We start from the raw sequence: 24,358 nt of genomic DNA, 5'->3' as shown, positions 1-24,358 counted from the left end.
CCAGTTACCAAATGCTTTTGGCAAATCCCTGGCTGGAAAGCATCTATTTCTAAACAAAACTTGTTAAGAAATTATATAGCGTGTACAGATAGCACCTAGGACATTTTTCAATGCCACAATAGTGTGTTTTTCTTTAACCTCTGTAGGTCAGTTCACAGGGTGGCACGGACACTCAAAGGTAAGATGGCAGGAGATTTCAGCCATGGTCGATGGCTGCAGAAACAACCAAAGGAAGACTTTAGCACACTCCCTGACCAACAAGAAGCTACCAACTCTACACATCAAGAGATAGTCTGACAGAACAGTTCCCTCAGTGGCAATGCTGTCCCCACACCCTCGCTTCTGTCCCCTCAACGGTTTCGGTATAACTAGCTGCTGAGTCAGGGAACTGAGGCAATTAAATTTTTGGTTTTCTTTGTAGTTAGCTTCCCCAAGGGATTCTTAAGTCAGTGCTGTTACCAGAAGAAATGCTTGCCAAAGCTTGCTGACCACGCATCTGTAGAGATCCTGGGAGCGCCTCTCTAGTTTTGCCAAGCCAGGTTAGCTCAAGTCACTGTCAAACCGCTATTAAACTAAACTGGTTGACTGCTCATAGCTGAGCAGTGTGAGGCATAATTTCCAACAAAGCAGTAGTAACAACTATTGGAAATAGTACCATCATAAACTGCCGTGGTCGTTCCCAAATCCCACTTGGCAATTAGAAGGTAAACACTGAGGACAGAGACAAGACATCAGTAAGCTGTATCATCTGCATGGAAAAACCTGCAAGATACATAAGGTGGGGTTTACATATATACATAGGATTTGGGAATAATATCTCAAAAGGCTTAATTTGATTATAAAACATGGAGTACAGAGTTTCTGTAAATCCTTTAGAAGGAAAGGTAATTCAGAGGTATAGCTTGCTGGCTCAAAACAAGAGCTCAGTTCTTTGAATACTTAGTTCAGCAAGTGTCTCAGGTAAAGACAGCACTGGTTACCTTAAACCACTGGACATACAATTTGTATCAGCAATTCCTCTATGCTTTTGCAATCATGATTTTATCACAATAAGGTCAAGGCAGTTGGACATAGAAGAATATAAGTTTCAGTTAATTCTCCTAGGTTCTGAACCAGGTTGATGTCAGCTTAAGATGAAAGAAATTATGCCTGATTGTCCATAAAACAAGTTGTTCCACTAAACAAGTACTATTTGAAAGGAGAAAATCTCACATCCCCACACAATATTATTCGTCCAGGTGGTAACCCATTAGTGTAAATCATCTCTAGGTAGCCATTTACAAGATATAGGAGATAATGGTTTGGCTGCAGAACATTTCTGGAGGAGGAAAATATTGTGAAAGAAGTGGAGGAACATGAAATCCTATTGTTGAAATGTCTGACGACTCTCATGTACTTTAGTAGGGTCCACATCTCCTTATTCTGCAACCTGTTATTTACAAACTGCATGGAAGAATCCTGCATGAAAAACTGGCTGTAGGCAAGGCAGCTTGTAGCCCACACAGTTGCTCTAATAATTAAAATTAAGACAGAATTCAATCCCAAACCTTCTTATTTTGGGTTACGTTTCTACTACTTCCATCTACCTCAATATCCAGAAGTAGATTAAAATTAAACTAACAAATTTTTTATATTCCTGTTTTGCCCAAGATACTAGATCTATTCAGGTAATCAATTTTTTAAAATCCTTTTTTTTTAAACAGGAACTGTAAAAAAATGCCTGAAGCACTACATTAGCTTTCCCACTTTCCTAATGGCATCTCCTCAAAGCTCATGGGATGATGGCCTGTAATTCAGTAAACAGAAGAAAGTTGTTCTGGCCCCTATATGTATTCGAGTGCTCCTGCTAAAAGATGCAACTTGATGGCGACTACTTGTCTTTTTTTAAAAAGCACACTACACATTTACTTTTGCTTTGTAGCTGTAAGAGACCTTTCACAAAAGCCAGATTCTCTCAAGTCATTTATTTCCTTGCAAAATACAATCTACAACATAAAATACAAACCAGCATGTTTTCCTCTAATCCCTTTCAGCTACCGCACTATTCAATGCTACTGTAAAGTACGTGTGAAAATTTCAGGTGGAAAACATGAGTTAGTTGGATCACATCCCCTTCAAATACCTCAATTCTTTTGCAGTGCTAAAACTTAATAGGGATTCAGAGGTTTGCTTTGGTCTGGTTTCTTTTTTTTAAAAAGTTCATAGGAACTATTATACCAGAAGACAGAGTAAATGCTCCAACCTCAGATGAGGATCTTCTACTAGCTCCCCCTGGGGAAAGCATGACTGAGGAATTAGTATCATTAGCCAGCAGGACAGTGATCTCATTTCAGTGACCTTGTTCTATCCGCATCAGTGACGACTTACAACGGCAGAGCATTTAATATTAATATGTAAACTCTGTCTAGTGCTTTCTAAAATGTCAAGTGCCCCTCCCCCAATTTACAAGCTATTATTTTATAGATACTGTATTATAAAAGTGTTATGAAGTTATGTTATAAGCAGTTACTAATGCCTTTCCTACAGGCTGAATCTGTAAGAGATGACCGAGCAACCAGCTGTTATAGGATGCCTGTTTGGGATATATCAACCTAATTTTTCTAACACACCTTGCCAGTATTTTATCTCAGAGAAGTGACAAGCTGTTGGCCTCAACAGCTGTAGTGCTGATGGTTCAAGAGCCAGCTATGTCGGTAAATACAGAAGTTTTCAGACTGGGAGAAGAAAGGGGATGGCAAGAGAAGTACAGGCATTACATACTTGATTATACTTTGTCTCCTCTTAAGACTATAATCACCATTGGATGGACACAGGGTGTTTAAAAGTCTTCTATATTTACTTAGCACATTCATAACTTTCATAACTTCCCTGCTGGAAGTGGATGATCATTGCGGTGCTAGAGGAATAACTGTAGAAATGCCCTTCAGCACGAAGGGGCTCAGATCTACCTCCAATAAGTTTCTCCACACACATCCCAACACTTGCTTTTCAGGAGGGTGTAATGATTTACACATTATTCTTAAGTAGAGGAAGTTTCAATGGCAAATTAGTAACATAAACTGACAAGCTATATGTGCCTGTCAACAATGCGCAGCAGAGTTGTTGCTGTCTTTGGACTATAACAGTTGCCATGTAAAAAATACTCCGTTTTTCTTTATAAAACAAATCCATCATCCGAAGTCAGTAAGAGACCATGAGTAAGTATTGTGTAGGTTTTCCTCACTCAGCTGACTTCAACTGTTAATGGCTTTAAAAACAGAAGAATAAAACCCCAAGTTTATGTATGTCTGACAACAAACTGTAATCCCGGAGCATCGTTGTCGGTGTTGCTAAATCTGGTCTTGATACCACAGTGTCAACATCCATCAGGTGCAACCGCTGCATGCTGCTTCAGTCATTCTGTGGCTTTCTGTGGAAGTACGTGCAGATCTTCCTCATGGAAACTGAAGTGGTTGCAGCCTAGGAAGAAAAAAAAACAAAACCAACATGAAACATTTCTAGGTTAACAGTTCATATGCTGCAGAAGTCTTAAAGTCTCCCCTCCATCATTGCTCCAGTTTGTTTAGCTTCCCAAGTAAGATAGTAAATGAAAGGTTCTTTACTATAATCTGTTTGTCTCGCAGATAAGAGGCTTACTACCTACAGGAAACACTGGCTAAAACCCAGGTTTGTCTTACTGCCACAAGAAAAAAATTGGCTGCAGTTTCAGCTTCCCTACAGCAGATAAGAAAGTTGCAGATTTCCAACATGTAGCAGATCAACAAACGCTGCTGGTATTCCAGGCACCTCCTCAGGCTTTGAGCAACACAGGAGCATCCCAACATCTGAACTAGATCATACCGGGCAGGAAAGGTAGTTGTTCTATAGTAATCGCTCTCCAGGGCAAATCTTTCTGTCTTGTGTACAGCATAAAGCACAAGTAGTTGTAGGTTTCCTATAACCAAGATTTTTTGGTACAACCACAATATGAAGAGTTCAACTGCTATGCATAACTTAAGGAGTGGTGGCTTGCCCGCTTCATATCTGATAGAAGTGCTGGAAGAGGTGAAATCAAGTAAGAAATGGGATACCAAAATAAGCCTTAATGATGGCAACAACTTCTAGCATTAGATATTCCATTGAGAGTACAACTAAAATTTGATGATTGAAAATTTACCTAACATTTACTGAAATAAGACTCAGTCAAAGACACTGTAGGACTTGGAGTCCAGTTTCAGAGACGAGTCAAGTTTGGTTTGTTTTAAAAAACGTAATTATCATTTCTCAGTTTGCATGTTAAACCCTCATGCCAACTTTTTTAGCTGCTTTATAATCTTAACTTTCAGATCCTAGCATGAGGTCTGTGCCAGGCTTCTTGTACATCAAAAGTAGGATTATGTAGGTCAGGTCTTGCCCTCTGACTCTTTTACAATTCCTTTGTTTTCTGCTAGTTTTCAATTGAAGGAGCTGATGGCATTATTTAGCACTACGGTTTTAACATGGGTAACAAATTTTTCTGCTACCTCAGCCAGAATAGAATTTAGCTCTTTATTCCAATGCTGAAGTGGCTTTCCAGTGATATAAACAGGCAGATGTGACGGTGAACACATAAACAGTAGATCTGCCAGGAAATGTGCTGTCATTATTGTGCTTCTCAGAGTAGAGCTGTATTTCAGATGACGGCTACATCCTTTGAACATCCAGCTGGGGACTGCGAGGATCTCTGAGCTCCTGTGTGCCCTAAGTCCCTTTAAAATGAGGGACACCACCATTCTAAAAATTCTGTTTCTGCACAGAAGTGATTAGTAGATAACAGCATTAATGTATCTGGCTTATTAGGCCAGAAATCATCCCTTTTGTCCATAATCACAGGGATCAGATAATTCTTTGAATGCCTGCGCAGGAGAGAACAAACAAGGGGAGAGTGGCAGCTAGGGGTAACTTCTTTCATGACCACTGTCACTGACTGTCCTACTTACAGTTTTCGGCAAAGTGGCCGCTGCCACAGCCTCTTGTCGTTTGGCACCGGGACTGCAAGATGACAGGGGGCTGTTTGACACGTTCTGACTGCCAGCTCTGCCAGTCCGTAGCTTCTCTCCCAGAGCAGACAACCAATTTTTTCCTTCAGGTGAACTATTCTCTTTATCTGCTACCTCAGTATCTTTCCCGCATGGAGATCTGAAAAGATGGGGGGGGGTTTGAACGCCTGATGGATTAATATGACTTCCAGAGGAGGGCTCTTTTGGGCTATGGCTGGAGCCTTTGCCGTCGTTAACCAAGTCAGGGAGGCTGAGCGAGCCTTCATCACAAGCTTTTTGATCTGCAGCCAAGTGACATAAATTCAGCTTGGATTTCTTAGCCGCATGGTCCAGTTCAGTCACACAGCTACAGGCCTGCAGACACTTCTGCCCCGCATCGTCCTCCTTGCTGCAGTCAAGCCTTCTCTTGGCACGCTTTTCAAACTGCAAGTGTGGGGCTTTAGAAGGGCAAGCTGCTTCCAGGAGACCTTGGGTGACTTCTGCCAGGGCTTTTCTAGGAGACGGAGCCTTTTTCCCCACTTCTGGAGGAGAAGAGCACGGAGTCCTTGTAACCCAATGTTTAATGGACATTTTGGAGGAAGGGATCAGTTTGGGAGAAGCGCATGGGCTGACTCCACTCCGCTTGGCTGGGGTGCAGGCTGCGGATGTCTGGGTTTTGAGAGCCCCCGTTGGAGTGTTTGTAGACAGGGGAAGGTCCCCAGAATAAATGGGAGCACAGGCAGCCGGCCGTGGTGAGGAAATGCATGGGCTGCCTGCTGTGAAGGCCTTGGCAGGAGTACTCTGTGGGCTGGCTGGCAGTCCTGATAGGGGAGAAATAAATAGTCTGATGAGGAACACAGAACAGCAGATTAAATACAGCCCTTTTATAAAAACCCCTTCCAACTAGGAGATGAATTCAGCGCTGACCTTGCTTCTCAGACATACCCTTTTGAATTAAGAGATTGCATAAATCCCTCTAATTTCGGTTAAACTGGTACAAGTCCTATGTAAAATCCTATATCATATTGGTAAGTATAATACAGTACGTTTGTGTAATGGTTGACGTCTATCCCTTCTGTAATGAGCACTCTTATGTGAGCTACAGCCAAGGGACTGACGGACAGACAAAATAGATCTAGAATCTTCCAAGTTTACCTAGTCTTGCTGGAAGCCTTGCAGTGGCTCGGTCCAGACAGCTCTGTACTGAGATGCTGCCTGAGAGCAAGGCTGGTCCTCACCTGCACTACCACCTTTAACAGCTGCATAACTGAGTTGAGGGACAAAGGTACTGTAAGCAGGTCGCACAGCTAATTGCAATACCAAGGAAGCCTCACGCTATAATGTCCTACCATACGAATAACGCTCCTAGTCAGGCATTAAGAGTTGCATATTTTAAAGATGAAAAAAAAAAGAGTGAGAAAGGGAAAGGACATACTTTCATTCTCTTGTCTTTTTGTTGAAGGATTTTTTGCGATGGTATATTAGTATGAAGATGGTAGTTATTTACCACACCCAGAGAAATGTGAGAAATTCTTCACCTCCTGAACAAGGACTTGAATTCCAAAGAAAATCAAATCTGTCACTGTAGTAAGTTATTTCTTTAAAACAAATGATTCCCAAACAGATATTTCACAGTAGATTTTGAGCTCGCTAGCCAAGATGTGAACCCCCTGCTTTTAAAAAAGAGGTTCTGAATACCCAGCTTCTTAAAACGTAGTCATAGGTAGGGGCATAAGGACCTCACCAGTAACAGTGGGAATCATATAATGCAAACATCTTGGTCTGCAGCAATATTAGAGGTTTTTTTTTATTTTTTTTTTTTTTAATTTCTAGCACCCTCCAACAGAGAACACATTAGTGGGTTTGTTAGATGCCTGCTTCCTCATTCATCTAACTTGCGGTGATGCAATTAAATAGGATAGCACCTTAGTTACTCAATGCATTTCCACTGCTGAGCACAAGAGCTGTAAACGTTTTCTGTATACCAGGGGTTTAATCTGAACTCCTAATTCTCAGCATTAGCACTGTACTATAAAGCACTTCATTAGAACAATAAGAAGTCTAGTGTGAATAACCTGCCATTTTCTTTAGAATGCTGGACTGTCTCACAAGTAACACGTCGAGTGAGCACCTAAATGACTCTTTGACTATATACCATACTAAGCCTCTTTCGATCCTTCCTTTTACTGTATCATCTAGTATCCAAAATACAAGTATTGGTGCATCAGAGCAAAATTAAATAGGATCCCCTATTAACGGAACCCACTACAAATCACTCTAACACACAAAACAGAGTTAAAGCCTTCTTTCCTGATAAAATATGCTACTTCATAACAACTTGCTTCAATCTGGACTAAGAGAAAGTAACTGCCAAGATTGGTTCTCCTAATCTTTACTTTAATGTGCACTTACAAGACAATAATATCTCAGCTGGGGAATTAGTTGCACTTAAAAACCTAACCTCCTAGAGGTAGAAGAGAAGTAGCAAGCTCAGCAACTCTTGATCCCTAATGACCATCTAATGACCGTAGAGCAGAAATATTGCATGACTAGCTGGGTATGAGCACTCTCAATCCCAAACCAGTCTGAAAGTTATACTGTGGAGACACTAGATAAGGGAAAAAAAGCTATCCTGAGAGTTGGATGGGTGTCACGGCAAGAAGCAAACCCAAACTTGACAAACACGCCTAAAACTTGAGATAAAGAATATGAAGATCAGGCTTTTTTGTAAGACTGCATGCATTATTCAGGCTTCTACTAAGCCAGTTCCAAGCTGTTTCCATTTATGCTGCCACTGCATGTAGTATAATACTGTAAATACCTGCAGTCAACCTGCATAACACCAAAGCAGGTTATTTCAGATGTTTCCTACCTTCTCTGCTACAAATCTTCTAAAGTGATCTTATCAGTCTCCAGATTTAAGAGTCACAAATTGTCCATGCACAGGCCTGCTCCAGAAATTTGGTTACACAAAACCATAGAGAAAGTAGCGCAACTTAGGGAAACCACAAAAATAATTTCCAAAGGAAAGGAAACCGTGCTTGCTACACTTGACGATATAGGTCAACAGTCAATACACAACCTCAATCTCACAATTTGTTCCACATAAATGGGTGGGGAACTACCTAGATCTCATCCCAGCAGGTCTGAAATAGTACTTAGCTTGACAGCTCTGAATCAGACTCTGCAGATAACTCCTATATTCTAGCAGCACGTGCTTTGTGTTCAAGAGCCAAGGTCAGCAGGAAGCCTGCTGTTGTGTTTGCAGTGTCTGTGTACTTCCTCTTCCCTCCTGTGTTACTTTAATGCAGCAAGAGCATGGAGAAATAAGTCATTTTTCTAGTATAATTGCCAAAGCTGACTTGTAAAGTTTTAGTGTACAACCTACGTTAGGTTTCAGGCTTCTGGACTAGACTTATGCTTACTTCTCTTTTGCTGAAACTAGTACACAAAGTGATTTTTGAGCCCTCTCTGAAGCAGAGTGTGTGCACACACAAACCATTTACCAGCTACGGAGCAGACCTGGCACTCTCCCTGCTATTGTCCTGCAAACTTCCTGCAAGACTTACTCACTGGCAAAAGGTTAGAGGTAATGTTATCCCATTAGTGGGATTTGGAGACCTTCAGCCTTTATTTGTGCTAGCCAAGGTGAAATTCATTTGGAGGGTGGCTAGAAAAGATAGGTGGAACACAGGAAGTCACACCACCAGCTGCTGGGAAGCTATTGTATTCTTAGTTTCAGAGTTACTCTACAGAGAAACTCATCTTATTTCACTTTTGGGGGGGTTATTCTCCTTTCACCTACTCTACTGTAACAAAATGCAAGTTTCAGACAAGTCAAAGTAGTGCTATGATGCAGGGCTCCTTTATTCTGGTATAGGTACTGTCCAGTGATTAGCTTCTCCATAGAGGCCAGATCTGCTCGCTAGCTGTGAGAGCATGTTGCATAGCTTGTCTGGTCGCCTAGGCTTTGTAGAAAATTATTGCATTTGTTAACTATCCTTAACATATGAATAGATGATCACTACTGATTAATTCTGGAACATTATGATCACATCATGATTGTCTACATGCATTTTTGGAGTACTTTCACTACGTGGCATTTGTCTGTATAGACAATCAGTGTACCACTGTATGAAGTTGAAGAAAGAGATGCAATACTGACAGCAGCAGTGAAGAAATCTGTGCAGAATTCAATTACTGGGCAGGAGGAAACACTACAGAGTTCCAAGGCTGTATATGTGCCGTCAGCCCTTTACTGGGTAAACTAGCAAACTGGAAAAAGCATATGATCTTACTGCTCTCAGTTACTATTTGGTATAAAAAAAAGTGTGACTTGTTGCTACAGTGCATGCACACATGACATCTCCTTTGGCTGTTTAGTTATTGAACCCTGCTGATACCCACTGAAGGTCTGGCTGCCCGACAAGCTGTATTAATGAATATTTGCTTTGCAGTCTGGTCTTACAGACTTCAGCATACTTGTAAGCTATTTCAGCCAGCTTGTCTCATTGGTGGCAGAAGTATTTACAAGTAGAAGCATTTGTCTGGCTATATGAATTACTGCCTAATATGAAAAAAATAGAAGACTAATAAGACAAGCCAAAGGCTGTTGTTGGTACAGGGAACAGCCAAAATTCAGAAGCCATGTTGCAGCTCAGGGGCCTTACCTGCTCCACGTTGTTCTTCTGGTTTCTTCTGAGTGACCCAGCCCACCAAGTTGATTTTGCTGAATGCTGATTTCTCCTCCTCAGGACGACGTCGTAAGCGCCAAATCCTCACAGTGTTGTCATCAGAGCACGTGGCAATCTACAGTATAAATTAGTTTGTTGGAGTAACCAGGGCACATCCTGTGGATCACTGACCAAGTGAACTAGAACAGCTACACCAGAGACATCATGCCAATACGAATGAGGGTGAAGCCTGGTTGAGGGACTACAAGATTTGCCCATAAAGCAAACCAAACAACCCAAGTCTGTTTCATTACTGTACCAGACAGCAGTATTTGCTTTAAAGCAGGTGAGGCTGCTGCCTTCATGTCATTCTGCTAGAAAAATCTCGGTCACCCGTAACTGTTTGCCTTGCAAACGTAACAGACGGCAGTCTGCTCAGGAAGGGCCTGGGCATATTTTGAGATTTCAAGCACTCGCTAGACAAAAGCGGCCATGGTGCTTTTTGCACTTGCATCTAGGTCTGTCTCTGTTACTCAGGACCTTTTCTGCTTGGGGACGAACATTTGCAACACGCTGAGAAGGTGACATTGGAAGGCTGTTGCACTAGCCTTAAGCGCTATCTCTTCAGAGTCAGATGTCAGCAGTATCTGGCAGAGAAACCAGCTCTGTTGGAAACATTGGTCTAGATTCCCACCGCAGCATCACGCGCTCCAAAAGGATCTGTGGAATCTCGTGCAAAGAAGCAGCAGAACAAGAAGCAGCAGAACCCACCTAGCCCACATTTTATGGCTCTTTTCGGAGAGATTAGCTGGTGACTTACATGGGAATCAGCAGCAATAAAAAGGAAATGCTGTGGCCAAAGTTCATAGTAATCTGGATGGGAAAGTGCCTCTACTCTGACATCTGTGACAACAATATTGTCCCTACAGAAAGCAACTTTGCCTCTCAAATCACTCCAAGCAGTTTCCTGACCTGTCTTAGCACCAGGTGCTTATTTTCCGCTTTTCTTCATGCTTCGGCATCTGTACAATGGCTGAAGATTTCTTACCTGTGTCAGTAACGATTTTGAAGGCTGTGTTGGTCTGCACTTCCAACACATCATGATCAGGATGCTGGGCTACCTCTAGATCACAGATTTCATCTAAAATGGTAATTCTTATATTTTTGTGCATCTTACACAATTGGAACAATTCCTCTGTTTGCCTGCAAGACTCCCACCCTCCTACACTGCAATGCTTTTCTGAAGGCCCCCTGCTACAGTGCAAGCTAGGGAAAGTGGCTGCCTTGCTTGTGGGGTGAAAGAAACTCTGGCTGTTATTAGGACACTGTCTGGGATTTTTCAGGGCTGTTTCTCATTTTGAGCTAGGCCAATCATTTGAACCAACCTCCTACTGCAGTTCTCTTCTTTTTAGTGATACCTATGCATAATTACTGACCCCATGTCACTGTAGGTTTTTGGGTGTACACACAAATATGTCATAAAAACAGTTCAGATTTTGAAAAAAGGTCACAATGAAAAGAGTCCACATGTTTTTTAAAGGGCATTCAAAACTTCTTGCCGCTCTGTACAAGACTAGCAGATGTATCGATGGTCAGACAGGTAAGGAAGCTGTAAGCATGGAACCACAAAACAAGCTTTTGGCTTATGAAAGCCCTGATTAAACGGTTTCACAGTTTTGTCTCTTACAGGTAGTGTCACAAGCTCTCATCAGGGGACGTCTTTGTTCATTTGCAATTTTTTAGGTCTTATCAAATAGCCTAAATTATTTGAAAATAATAAAAAAGTTCTGATACATTGTACTCATGTGACAAGCTTGGTTTACTGCCCCCCCAAATGAACATTTTTAGAAATTATTGACTAAACATTTCCTCCCAAATAAACAAATACTGCTGCAATTTTGAAAAGCAGATGTTGCCACATCAGATCTATTGTTTCACGGGAAAGACAATTTTCCAGAAAACAAACCTTAGTGAAGTCTGAAGGACACCAAGCAATGGAGGTAACTTCTTGAGAGTGACCAAGGAGTATCCGTGGAGGAAGGCTGGGTTCAGAAATCTTAAAAATTCCATAGAAAAACAAGCATACAATCAGAAGCCCTGCAGCCTAATATACATCACTAAGAAAAGACCCCACAGCCCACCTGTGAAGCATGTGAATACTTTCCATCTTTTCTATACGAGACGGATAAATCAAATGCTCTCAGCTTGTCATCATGAGGCAACAACTGATGGAGCCCTAAGAATCGGTTCATGTTTCATTTCTAGAGGTGAAGCAGCTGGTCAGCACTGAGATGTACTGACTTGCCTGGAAACACTTGTTCAATTCCTGCTACACACAGGATTTCTGCCTCCAGAGTTGTCAGCCCAAAACATGACACAAGCATTTTACTATATTAAATACTTCTACCTGTTCCAGGTAAGATGCTTAAAAGTTTGGGAAGCTCATACTTTGAATCAGGATAGGCAAATATATTCTGCTGCTATTTTACAAATGTCCCAATCACAGGTCAATGGTTTATGAAAAAAATAAAACTGCCACCAACAAAATCCTATAGATGAACCTTCACTGGCTTCAGAACTGGCATTTGTGCGACTGCCAAGTGCCTGTACCTCCTCCAACCAACCAGCTGGACCAGAGACCCTCTTAAAAGTTCATAAAAAAGCTCCCTAAATCACTCATGCTCATTAAACTGATCTCCATTTCTCTTACACCTTTCATAAAAATCTTTTTCCTGTTCTACAGTATGACTATTAATCTTCGATTACAGCTCATGTAAGTGACAGATACAGCTGAAGCTAGCATTAAGTGGCCCAAGAAAGAAAACACACACACATACACACACACAGAGATTATATCCAGGTTTTGCGTGCTTTCAGCAGGCAATCCTTTCTGGAGCTATGAGTCACCGTTATTGATGTGACATTATAAGGGGGATTTATAAAGGGGATTTGCATAAATGACTAAGTGAATTAACAGATCCTTTAGTGTGTGGGCAAAGGAGTAGACATTAATACAGATTTCAAAGGAAGATGCAAGACATCGGGGAAGGCTTCTGATTTACACACAAGTTTTTCTCTTGTGGATCACCTCATACAACAGCCTGCAAAACCGTAATTGAATATCCAGTTTCAGATCTTAAAGTTGTTCTGATACAAAGAGGTTTGTCTTAACAGGCTGCTTTTTTTTTCCTGGCATAGCAGAGGCAATCACTTGACTAAATATCCACTAAATGCTTTGGTCAGAGTATTCCGTTCTCTGCCAAAACATGCAATACCATGGAAACTAAACCCCTATTTAGGCAATAAACAACAGGAGATCTCGGTGCAGGGAACACCTTCGTTTACATTTAATAGCGGTCTTGCTACACACACATAACAGACACAATAGCGGTCTAGTAGCCACTGATTGCTGAAAGGAAAGCAGAGGAAAAGAATTATTCTTGCTGGGACACAATGGTTTTACACTATACCAGTGTAAATTAAACTTATATTATTGTGAACTAAAGGAAGATGCATAGTTACAGCTGTGTCCACTGTGTTTGGCAGAAGACGGTCAGCCAGTCTGTGCATGTTAAGTCAGGATTAGCCACAGCACGTGCTGCTTTTTGCCTGATTTGACAGGATATTGGTGAGGAAGTTAGACCTATTGTGGAAAGGTTAAAAAGAGAAACCTAGGAAATGAGACTTTATTAGTTACTCTACTCACTGAACCAGCTGTTGTATCCATCTTCAAGATTCAGCATAAAATGGCGTATATAGTTCTATGCACCATACGTTACAGGAGCACTTAAATTCCAGTGCTGGGACAGACGAAAGGGTAACTTAATATGGTCACCTCACAGTGGTCTGTACCAGAGGATTGAAAGGACAATGGAACTATGGAAGTATATATCTATAAAAGATATTTTTTTATTACCAGGAAGGTAGCTCAGCTAGGTACCATCTTTGTAGAGAGAAACCTCTCTGCTCTCTGGCTTTTATAATCTTAGGGCAGTTCAACAGTCAGTTCATTAGTTGACGAACTAGTAATTAAAAAAACACCAACACAATAAAGTGAGTGTTCATTGCCTGGAAGTGATTTATACATGGAAACAGACCGAAACAGCGTCCTTGTCAGCAATAACTTCTAGCCACAGTATTCCTTGGGAATTGCTGACCCAAACATAACTTAGAACTGCTGCAAAAGTTTCTCAAAGAGATAATCTGCGTGGACAAGGTCTTGCTCTGCCTTTCATTCCTCCCCAAAGTCTTGCTCTGCCTTTCATTCCTCTCTAAATATGGAAAGCTAGCGCTCGTCATTAAGTTCTTTCTAACATTACCTGTTAATTGCTCATGCAATATCTAACCATGTTTTTTTCACAGCATAGTAAGTCCTCATCCCAGGAAAAGATACATATGTTTCAGAGTCAGTAAAATCTGCCAACATTTAAGACAAATTAAAAGGCCTCTGGATCTTAAAAGAGATAGTTTTGCTGGAAGTCCCACTTTCTAACATGACTATGGGATTAAAATAAAAGTAATCATCTGATGATTTATTTAATAAATATGCAATGGGATCTGTCACCCACATGTGATAGCAACAGAAGCCTTCTGTACACAATGCATTTTAAATGTGCTTAAATGCTTAAACTTTGAGATGTAATGACATCCTTGAATGCTCTTGACCCAGTCCCAGTCTGCATTCCAAGAAAGTATCAAAACATGTGAACACAGGATCCGCAACCCAAGTTTGCACAGGTATTTTTGCTGAACTTGCACAGAACATGAGGAAGGTTAAAATTACACCACTTTTGGCATGGGAGTAGCCATGCTGCTGCACTCCTGCTACTTCTGAGTAAGCAACCTAGCTGCTTACAAGTGCAGCTGCTTACAGGTGCCCAAATGAAAGAGAATACATGCTCAAACCACAGCAGGCTGGCCTTCTGCTCTCAAAGGTTTGCATTTTACTTTCAAACTCATCGTGAAAGGGGTAAACAAGTCAGCATTCCTTAAAAATTACCCCAAACCTGAAATTAGCAGTCACCTGTGGTTTCTGTCTATTCTACTTCAGATAAGAAGTCCACTCTGGTCCTATATGGCTGTCAAGTATGGAGAGCAGAACTTGAAGCACACCGTATTCTGAGGTCCCTGCTATTAACTTGGTGACATTTGCATTTCCTACACGTCAGCACAAGATGCCAAGTGACGAAGCCTCTTGGCTGTCAGATGGTGCTTTGGAATTTTGCTGAAGGCCCTGGCTGAGCTCTTGCTCTAATACAAAGGCTTTAACTACTGTAAATTAAGCATGAGAAAAAGCTATGTCTGAAGCAAGAGCTGGAAAAAGGGGAAGTGGGGGGAAAGAGTGCCCTTTAAAACAATTAAATTGTTAGGTTTCTGTTAATGTGCTTCATTGCTAAATACGAACCCAGAACTGTCTGTCTACTTGTCATAGCTGGCTGAATTGCCAGGATTGAAAGAGGATTTTAATGCCCATTAAAACCAGATTAAGATCAGCAACTTACAATAAGCAGCAGTGATGAGAGACGTATTGATGGCAGGAGGTTAGCTCTATTTTACATTAAACAGTTACATCTAGCCTTGACAGCAACACACTCTGGGCACAACATGCCAAGAGCTAACCCCATGCTGCTGTAAGTAGGAGTGGGAGGCAGGGAGTGTCCTATGTGAACATGAAAAGCAAATTAAATTAAAGAGTGAAGCAGCTCTGGGTTGCACACTTGGGTCCCCCTCAATCGCCTCACCTTCCAGATGTACGCGTTGCAGTCACTCGAGCCACTGACCAGGAACTGGTCGTCTGGGCTGGTGCTGGATTTGATGTAAAAGGTTGAATTCTGGTGCCCGCTGAAAACCGCCACTGTGAGGAGAAAAGAAAAAAAGAAAATAAAAGCCCCACTCAGTGTCGGTTGCGCAAGCAGGGCTGATCTTACAGGCTTTTCCTGCCTAGCCACATATCCTCTGGAGAAAGTGGTTGCACTGCTCCCTCGCTCTGGGGCTCTGGGGCAGGAAGTCTTTATTATTCAACGGGAGCCCTTCAGGCTTCCCAAACAAAGCAGGTTTACCTGAACAGCTCTCTCCACAGCATTAGGAAGCAGCGGCAATTTCATTAAAGCTTTAGCTTCACCCATGTCACAAGCAGGCCGAGACACCACCTGGCCTGCCCCGCTACTCTGGTTAAGGTTCCTTGTCTCTTCCTCTCTCGGCCGCCATCACCAGCCCCGCTATGTTAACAGGGGCAGTCGTGCAGAAAGCATAGTGAGGGCCTTCTTCCACCCAGGCGGCAACGAAGGCGCTTGCTGCTTTTTCCTCCTGCTGCCAGTGACTTTATTTCGTCAACAAAACTTGCATCGTGTCAGCCATGCTCGCTGGTTACCTATATTTAAAGCCTCAGTAGTGTTTGCTAAAGCCTTGAAACCATCGCCCCGAATGGCTGCCGTTTCCCGTATTGCGAGGACCAGAGGAGCCGGCAGCTGGCACAGGAGCCGAGTCTGGATCTAGAGCACTCGGCCGCACTATGTCCCGTCCTCTCATCGGGGCAGAAAGGGTGAGTTTCCCAATGTAGTGCCAGGCAGGGCTGGTACCCCCTTGACCAGCCCTGTTTTAATAGTGCTTTTGGCGAAGGAGGCGACCCACAGACCAGAGGACAGGTGACTGCCTCTGGCACTCTTTGAAAAGTTGCGAGACCCCAAAATATCCCTTAATTTTTACCCACAGCTCTCTCAGTGCAGTGGCTACAGGACAGCGAGTCTCTTCCTAAGCCAGACCTACCGGCAAGTCCTGTTACAGCGAGGATTTCCTCACGTCCCCCTGCAACCTAAAGCTGCCTCGATACTAGAGAAGCACAGCCGCCATGGGGATGAAAGCCGGCGAGGGAGGAGAGAGGCAGCAAGCCGCGGGCAGGCGCTGCCCTCTGCGGGAACAGCGGCACACCGAGAAGCCGCACGTTTCATCCCACTGGATGAATCGAGATTGCTCGCTGGGTTTTATCAGCTGCAGACAGAAGGCAAGAGCTCCATGAGGAGGCCGAGGGCGGGATGCCCTCTGCTTTGGAGAGAGCCCACTCCTGCGGGGGGACAGACCGGTGAGCATATTTCCAGAGCTCAGCGGTGGCACCCGGGGTTAACCTCAACAACTGACCTATTAATATTTACTACTTGCACCGCTTCTCCACTCTGGAAGCGTTCCCACCCACCAGACTGCCTTCCTGAAGAGCAGACAGAAGAACACATTGTTCATTTAATTTCAATTAACTGAGAGACTGAGGAAAGGCAATGGAAACTAAATCATGTGTCTGGCTGGAATGCATCTAGCAAGTTTTGCCGCTTTCTGAGAAGCGGCCACTGGCCTATGACATAGCAGCTTCATGCACCGAAGTCTGTGGGCCGTCTTGTCAACGTAAAGGTCACAGATGCAGAGCTGAAGGAATCTAAAAAGCTGAAGCATCTCCACAATATGCCGGGGATGCTTTCTCCCAGAAACTGCGGTAGAAGCTAAATTTAAAAGACACTTTAAAATATCTGAATACAACCATTTTACATGGATTCATATCTAAGAGCTTGAAAAAATCAGTGATTGCCAGTAAGCAATCTTCTGATTCAAACTTGCTTCAGGTGGGTAGAGCTGGACATTAGCCATTCCTCATCAGATAACACGCAAACTACCCTTAGTCTCAGTCTGGGTGAACCAGTATCTGCACTTATGTAAGTTTTTGTGCTATTAATTTCATGTGGATGGCTTAAAACAAAATATGAACAGCCCTTGTAACAGGTGCCCTCTCTCCTTGGGTAGCTTTAGGCATAAGAGCATGGAATAGGTTTCCAAAGTATTCAAACTGGTCTCTCCAAGTCACAGGGAGAAACTTGCCTTTCTATGCTCTGTAACACGTATTTTTTGCAGCTATTTCCACAGATATCATGCTTACCTGGAATAGTCCTTAAACTCGTCATATTGAACATGTAGATACTGTCATCAGTGCAGTTAGCAAACAGATTAGCACCGGTGGAATCCAAAACCAGGCTAGAATATCCTATAGACAAAGAGAGAAGTTGTTCATAAGAAATAACTCCACAAAAAATATTTTGGAAAACAGGCATTCTCAAAGAAATGCCTAGAGTGGGAAATTTGGAAAGGATCTCTATCACATATGAGATTGTCATTGGAAAGTTTATTTGTTTGACAGAGCACTTGCTGGAGAAGGGAAGTTTCTAGAATAACATCTACCTTTTCTCATGAGGATTCAGGATGATATTTAGAGAGGAATCTCACCTTCAGAGCAGGCAAGTGATTTATTTGATAGTTTCAAATGGATAACAGGAACAACCAATTGTAGAAGCAGAGATTAAAAATAAATAGAAACCCTCATGCTTTGGTAGAATAAGCCATCTCCTGATTTGCTAGCCATTTAGATTCAAGAAAAATCTTTCCCTGCAAGCAAATTAATTCACAACCAGCTCCTCGAGAATTTCCCTCATGTTCTCGGGACTGACTCTGACCATTACCATGTCAAGACAGTTGATTAGACAAGCCATCAGGAATTAGTGTTGCATCAGAGCATTGTAAGGCGTTAAGATACAAAGAAGCACAGAGCAACACGAACAAGAGCGCTACTGTTTTTGATAACAAACAGCTTCAAGTATTGCTCGACTTTGGGAGGTTATAATGTAAAAACCCAGTCCGGTCTGTTGTCTTTGCAAGATATAGTGCAAAGAAAGAGTTCAATCTGATTTCTACTCATGCGTCAAAACGACTAGCTAAATTCTACCTCAAGAGCTCTATTATTCCCTTATCTCCATTTCTGAAAATGCACTGCTAAAGCTTATGCAAGTTTCTATCAATGGTGCAACGATACTTTCACTCTTCAACTTGAAAATTTGGTATCGGCAATCAAAATACCCTGCTGACCTTGTCAGTCTGATCAATAATTGGCTAAAAAGATAAGAGATGGCACTGTCAGTACTGCTTAAATTCACTTTGCACTTTAACAAATACATCCTCCAATAACTTACCGAGTTTGCGAGTACTGGTCCCAGGGTAGCAAAAAGACTTGAAAGGCACCGGGTCCTGACGGTAAGCTGCGTAGTTCTTGCGCAAGTCCCATACTTTGATCACACTGAAATAGAAAAGCACAAGTGTTTTCAACTTCAAAATTTCTTTTGCAATGCTGATAGGGCCTTCTAAGAGCACAGGAAGACAGGTTGCTCATTAGTGAGGGGTGTCCAGTGCTAAGGAGCACAACTGAGCAAGAGTAGAGCAGAGACATGCTGAAAGCAAAACAATTGCTCTGCTGGTTATGGATTAGGAAGCAGCAGCATCTTCTGTAACTAACACAAGATAAAACACGAGTCCGCAAGTCAACTTTCTTCAACCAGTAAAAGGAAATACAAGGATGCCTTTATACTCCTGACTTGTAGTTTTAAAAATTAAGTCCTTCAAGGTTTTTCTTGCTCTCCAGAAGCAAGCCTCTCTCACGAGCCATAGACAGGAGAGTCAATCTTATCTGCCTCAGAAAGGCTGTGACCACATGTAGCCTTCTAAAGAATCAAGTTCTGAGAGGGTAATCGCCACGCTAATCAATGAGACAGTTTGCTTGAGCTCCAAGATGCTGCAACAGATCTGGCGCCTAAAAGAATGCATCCTTTGTAACTCAAGGCAACATTTTCTCAAGCATGCCTACACATATCCAGGCACCAACCACCCACTTGCATCCCAAAACAGCTCACTGTCTAACAACAGTCTGTTTACTTGAGGTCCAATAGGTCCATGAGAATAGAGAGAGATGATAAGAACTGCTCTCGTTCTGCCCCATAGCTAAGACACTAAAATGGCCATTTACCACATATGCACAACTTGTTCCAGCACTGCCATCTCCAGTAAGGAAGAAAAGCAGCATTCAGCTTTGCCAAAGCAAGCTGGCAGCATAGCTCTGCTAATTCTACCTAAGAGCAACTGTAGCTTTGTGGGCCACTGTGTGATCTTAGGAAAAAATCACCCAATCTTTTTGTGCCACTAAGAAGAACATGCAGAACAGACAGAAAAGCAGGCGTTCTCCCTCCTTACCCATCAACAGCTCCTGCAGAGATAAGAGTATGCTCGTCCTGAAGCAGCACCACAGTTACGCTCTGCTGGAAATCCTTAAAGGAAAAAAGAAAAAAAAGAAAATAAAAACCCCACAACTTTATTTTCTTTCAAGGTCAGCAAGATCTTGCTGCTTAGTCCAAGGTCAAGTGAATACCGAGGGAACCTCCTCCTAGCCAGGCAGGAGAACCTGGAAATACCAGATGCCATTTAGGACACAACAATCCTTCGAACACTCCCACCAGTGAAATTGCCACTGAGCAGTAAGTGTTTGGGCAGCAGTTTGAGGTTATACCTTTCAGGTCAGAGATAAGAGAGCTGCCTTCATCACAAGGTTTAATAGGTTAAAGAAGACCAGGTCTTACTCCATTAACGCAGTCACTGGTGTCGTCAAATTAGGGGAAAAAAAAAAGAATGAAAAAAAAAAATGACAACCCTCCCTATCTCACCCCTCAAAAAAGGAATGCTGGGCCACTCCTTTCCTCTCTGGAAAAAAAAGATGTATTTTCACATGGAATTTGCCCAAAGATGGCGTTGATGGCACACAGGTTGTTAGACACTAAAAAATGTCTAAAATTAGCCATAGCAAGTGACCATGACACAAAAACCTACCTTTGCAAAGATAAATTGAAGCATTTACCACATTCAAGCCAAATATTTCTCACGATAATTACTTAGGAAGACTTCTATGAATAACATTGTCCTCAGAAGACAAGCCTACATTTCATTTGTTCTCCAGATACCTACCACCAAGGGGGCAAGTCCTCTTAGGTTCTGCCTCTTCTTCTTCGGTTTGCAAGGAGTCTGCTTGTCCACCACATTGTGTGCTCCACTGATTTGATTCACCTGCCTATAAAACCCATCTGAAAGAAATCAGAGACATCTCAATTAATAGTTTCTATGCAATTTTGCCATCACTTTAACAAAACAGGCAGTAGCTTGGAAAAAATCCTAAAAAGTGGCTGAGACTAACCTTTAAAATCATTAATGTATTCTGAAAACAAAAATTATTAGTTACGTACGAAACCAATGAGAACACAGTAGAAAACAGGAGCATATATTGCAAAAAATTGCAGAGGTCAATGTAGCGTGCACACTGAAGCTAGAACTGGGCTAGGCAGGCTGTCTATGGAAATCATTACCCCTTGGTCTGGTCTTCAGCATGCATCCACATCTGGAGTGTTCAACCCATTTCATCCCGAGCAGAACTGTACTCATAGGTAGGTTTCCAGTGCTTTTCCACTCTACTTCATAATTTTCTATTAGCCTTTTGTCTGCTACTTCTCATTTTATGAAACTTACTGCTTTGCTAGAGTAAAGCGACTTTTCTACTTTTTTTCCTGTACGTTCCACTTCAATCATGTGGAGCCTCCCTTTTCCCCCACTTGCCAGTTGGAAGAGCCAGGGGACCTGGGACAGGTGAAAAAGTGAGAAATGTTCTGGCAGTACAGGCCAGGAAACTTCTGGGACAGAGCAGGGAACTGGGAAGAGGCATAAGGGCATGACCTGACCAGGGAAGGAAAAGCTCCAGGAAACAAAGAGAGGAGCAGAACGAGCTCACCCTGCATTTAATAGGTGTTCCCACAACACATTCAGTTGCTCCCAGCACTCACAAGCTCCTTTGCTCCTGCGCTTTCTGCCTTCCTTCCTACTCTGGCAGGAGTCTTCCCAGCTTTGCTTCATCTCTCCGAATGGCTCTGACCTAAGCACTCTCACCCAGCCCATCTATCTACGTGCTGTCCCACACAAGGATGTATTCTGTACCCCCTTATCTCCTTACCAATACACAGGGTATTATCAGGACAGCATGTATATCATGCTGCAAATCTGAGACTATTACAAAGTGGAAAAAAGTATTAGACACAGAAGAAATACCTATTCCACCCTTTTACTGTACTAAGCAGTCCACTGTTATCTGACAATCTTCTTCTTACTGAAGTGTTGCCTATATCGTAATAGAAAGCATTAGTCCAACATGTACATCTAAGTACTATTTTTACATGAGATACCGAGCTTTTTTGATACATATCTGAAAGTTCAGTTACCTTTCTTGTTGCATCTGGTATCCCAAACCATGATGTTTCCATCTCTGCCTCCAGTACAGAAGACAGCTGAGAGAGAGAAAAAGAGTGCTATTAGCTTCCAAAAGTGTTAATTTAATTAACTGAATACAGTACAATGCCATCCATGTGCCTCTGGCTCTTCTGCCCCAACACTTGGTATGCCGGTCCTAGAAACACAAAAATCAGGCCAGTGTTCTGCCATGCTTTTTGACGAGTTTCCTTACTCTTCCTAGTCTTTCTTTACTACTACTCTAGAGAAGATAGCTTATGAAAAGAGTATTTACACACTTATGTATGGAAGTAAGGACTGAATGATTTCGGTATTATGTCTTACACTTGCCCAAGATCAGAAATGTGCAGATGTTAGCATCAGGTCACCGTGAAGTTCCAACAAGTTAGTTTTGCTTCACTGGTCGCTGCTCAGTCTGCCTCTGCTATTTGTAACTGTCAGTTTGCAAAGCCCTTTCTTAGCCCCAGAAATACTGATGTGCCCGGGGGAAAGAAGAAGGAAAAAACAGACGACAGGGAATATCAACATTTACCTTTCTCAAATCTAGAAAAAGCAACTGACTTGAGGCTACACTGGTGACCTTTGCATATGCCAAGAAGCTCCCCAGCTCTCACATCCCACACTTTGGCTGTCTGATCTCCTGAAGCAGTGACCTTCAGAGGAAAAAATAAAAAGCTTTAGTCATTTTCTGCACACAGTTGCCAAAGCATTACAAATAAAGTTAGATGGCAAGAGACTGCTTACAATCCTGTGTTCCCCTGGTACCCAGGCAAGGTCAAATACAGCATTTGAGTGAGCCTGCCATTCTAACAAGAAAACAAAAGCCAAAATTAGTTCAGTGCATTGCAGCATGATATTTTGCAGAAGACTAAAGAACATCAGACACTGAAATCAGAAAACTTGTCAACAGCTTGCCTTAGGCATGAAAAACAACACAGAACAATTCACCTACTACTGCTGTTCTAAGAGCACGCTCACGCTGCTGCTTTGTAAAGAAGACTCAGCAAAGAATATGAAAGGATTTAAGTGCTGCCCACATTTATGTTTAAATGACTTGCAAAAAGCTTTCTTTGATTCCAGTAAATCACGTACTTGTCACATCAAATGAAGATCACATTCTATATAATATTTACCCTTAAAGATGAGTTTGCTGGTAGTTTGAGCTTCAGTATCATACAGTCTAACAAATCCTTCTTCATTTGCAACTGCCAGTACATGCTCCAAATTCGGGGCTGAAAAGAAATTGAAACGTATTTGTGTATTATGTAGCCGATTCATAACGATGCCCCTGCTCTTTGTGAAGGGCCACAGACACTTTAAATAGGGTACACAGCAAATAGACAGCTGTGAAATAAACAGTATTTACATAGCAATTTAAATGTTCAAAATGCAGAAATATTGGCAAGCTTTTTTTCTAGATGTTCTGTTCAGGAACTGCTATACATGGGCAATCAAATGGCTCCAGGAGCAACTTTTGAGATAATGGCCTCTTTGACCAGCTATAATAGTTTTCTAGTTATAGTTTTCTGTATCTACAGTACCTGTCATCTACAACCTCCAGTACTTTCTATGGATCTGAGCTGGAAAAGCAGGAAGCTGCCTTGGAGAAACGTATAAGCTCACTCCAAAACTAGAGTTTTGCCCTAAAGATCAGGGAGTTTCCACGCTTACTTGACTCATCATGCATTATCATGGGGAAACGCTACATGTAACAGTCCAGTGACATCCATCCTCCTCTTCGATTTCTACATACTATTCTCCATCCTGTTATGTCTTTTATATATTTTGAACAAAGCCCAATTTGTCAACTATGTAGCCTAGCATTGTTACCAAGAGGACATACCTTGAAACAGACAAAGCTGAAACAGCGACATTAAAATAAATGCTTTGTAGTTGCTTCTTTAAGGGAATACTTTCCACCAGTATACCTAGGAGCACCATGATGCAATTTATATCACATCTAGGTGCAAGTACACTATTACCAGCTCACTTTAAAACAAGAAACTCTGAAACCAAATCATGAGACGTATTTTAAAAAGTAAGGGAAAAAAAAAAAAGCTGACAGCGGTGCCCACACCCTGGCCCCTAAAAGGGCCTTTCGGAAGGTGACTTTACCTGCAGAAAAGGTGCAGCCGAAAGGAGGGACCGGCATTCCCGTTTCCCCGTAGGACAGGTGGTCATCTTCTTGGCTGCACTGGTAGCTATCCAAGAGATGCTGCAGGGGAAGCGCCGAGGACCGACCTACAACGAGACAGACGGACCGTAACCGCACCGGACACCACAGACTCGGACGCGAGGAACCCCGAGGCCCCCACAGCGGCTGTGGAGGCGCCCGGGCCGCCCACTCCGCCGTCGGAGGGGTCTAACCCCGGGGGCTCCGAGACTACTGCTACGGCAGCGGGCGGCCCGGGCTCACGCCGCCGCGGTCCCGCCGCCCGGGGAAGAGGCAGCGGCGGTGGGGGACAGGGCGGGGAGCGGCGCGGCCGCGGTACTCACGGGGCGGCGCGGCCGAGGCGCGGCGGAGCAGCGCGCGGCACAGCATGG

General features: G+C 42.7%; 1 protein-coding gene across 1 annotated transcript; it reads right to left on the bottom strand.

Moving 5' to 3' along the window:
- Positions 1–1,956: 1,956 nt before the first annotated feature.
- On the bottom strand, positions 1,957–24,356 carry DTL (denticleless E3 ubiquitin protein ligase adapter). The gene is made up of 15 exons (XM_075147927.1): positions 24,311–24,356; positions 23,930–24,055; positions 22,948–23,046; positions 22,559–22,620; positions 22,347–22,467; positions 21,787–21,852; positions 20,489–20,604; positions 19,724–19,797; positions 18,673–18,776; positions 17,589–17,693; positions 15,412–15,524; positions 11,637–11,726; positions 9,668–9,806; positions 4,959–5,818; positions 1,957–3,459 (listed from the first exon to the last, which is right to left on the bottom strand). Exons 1-15 carry the CDS (start codon positions 24,354–24,356, stop codon positions 3,391–3,393), a joined length of 2,190 nt encoding a protein of 729 aa, XP_075004028.1. The 3' UTR covers positions 1,957–3,390.
- Positions 24,357–24,358: the final 2 nt, after the last annotated feature.

This window comes from Calonectris borealis, chromosome 3 (genome assembly GCF_964195595.1).
Source record: "Calonectris borealis chromosome 3, bCalBor7.hap1.2, whole genome shotgun sequence".
In the NCBI taxonomy this organism is placed as follows: domain Eukaryota; kingdom Metazoa; phylum Chordata; class Aves; order Procellariiformes; family Procellariidae; genus Calonectris; species Calonectris borealis.
The sequence above is the reverse complement of the archived record's forward strand: the minus strand, read 5'-3'. Positions and strand labels throughout refer to the sequence as shown.

Excerpts from the sequence above, each read along its gene's own strand:
- DTL (XM_075147927.1), bottom strand. The coding sequence starts at position 24,356 with ATGCTGTGCCGCGCGCTGCTCCGCCGCGCCTCGGCCGCGCCGCCCC. Across the intron at positions 17,694-18,672 it reads GACCAGTACTCGCAAACTCG|GATATTCTAGCCTGGTTTTG; the intron begins GTAAGTTATTGG and ends CTTTGTCTATAG. Across the intron at positions 5,819-9,667 it reads AGAAGAACAACGTGGAGCAG|GACTGCCAGCCAGCCCACAG; the intron begins GTAAGGCCCCTG and ends CTCCCCTATCAG.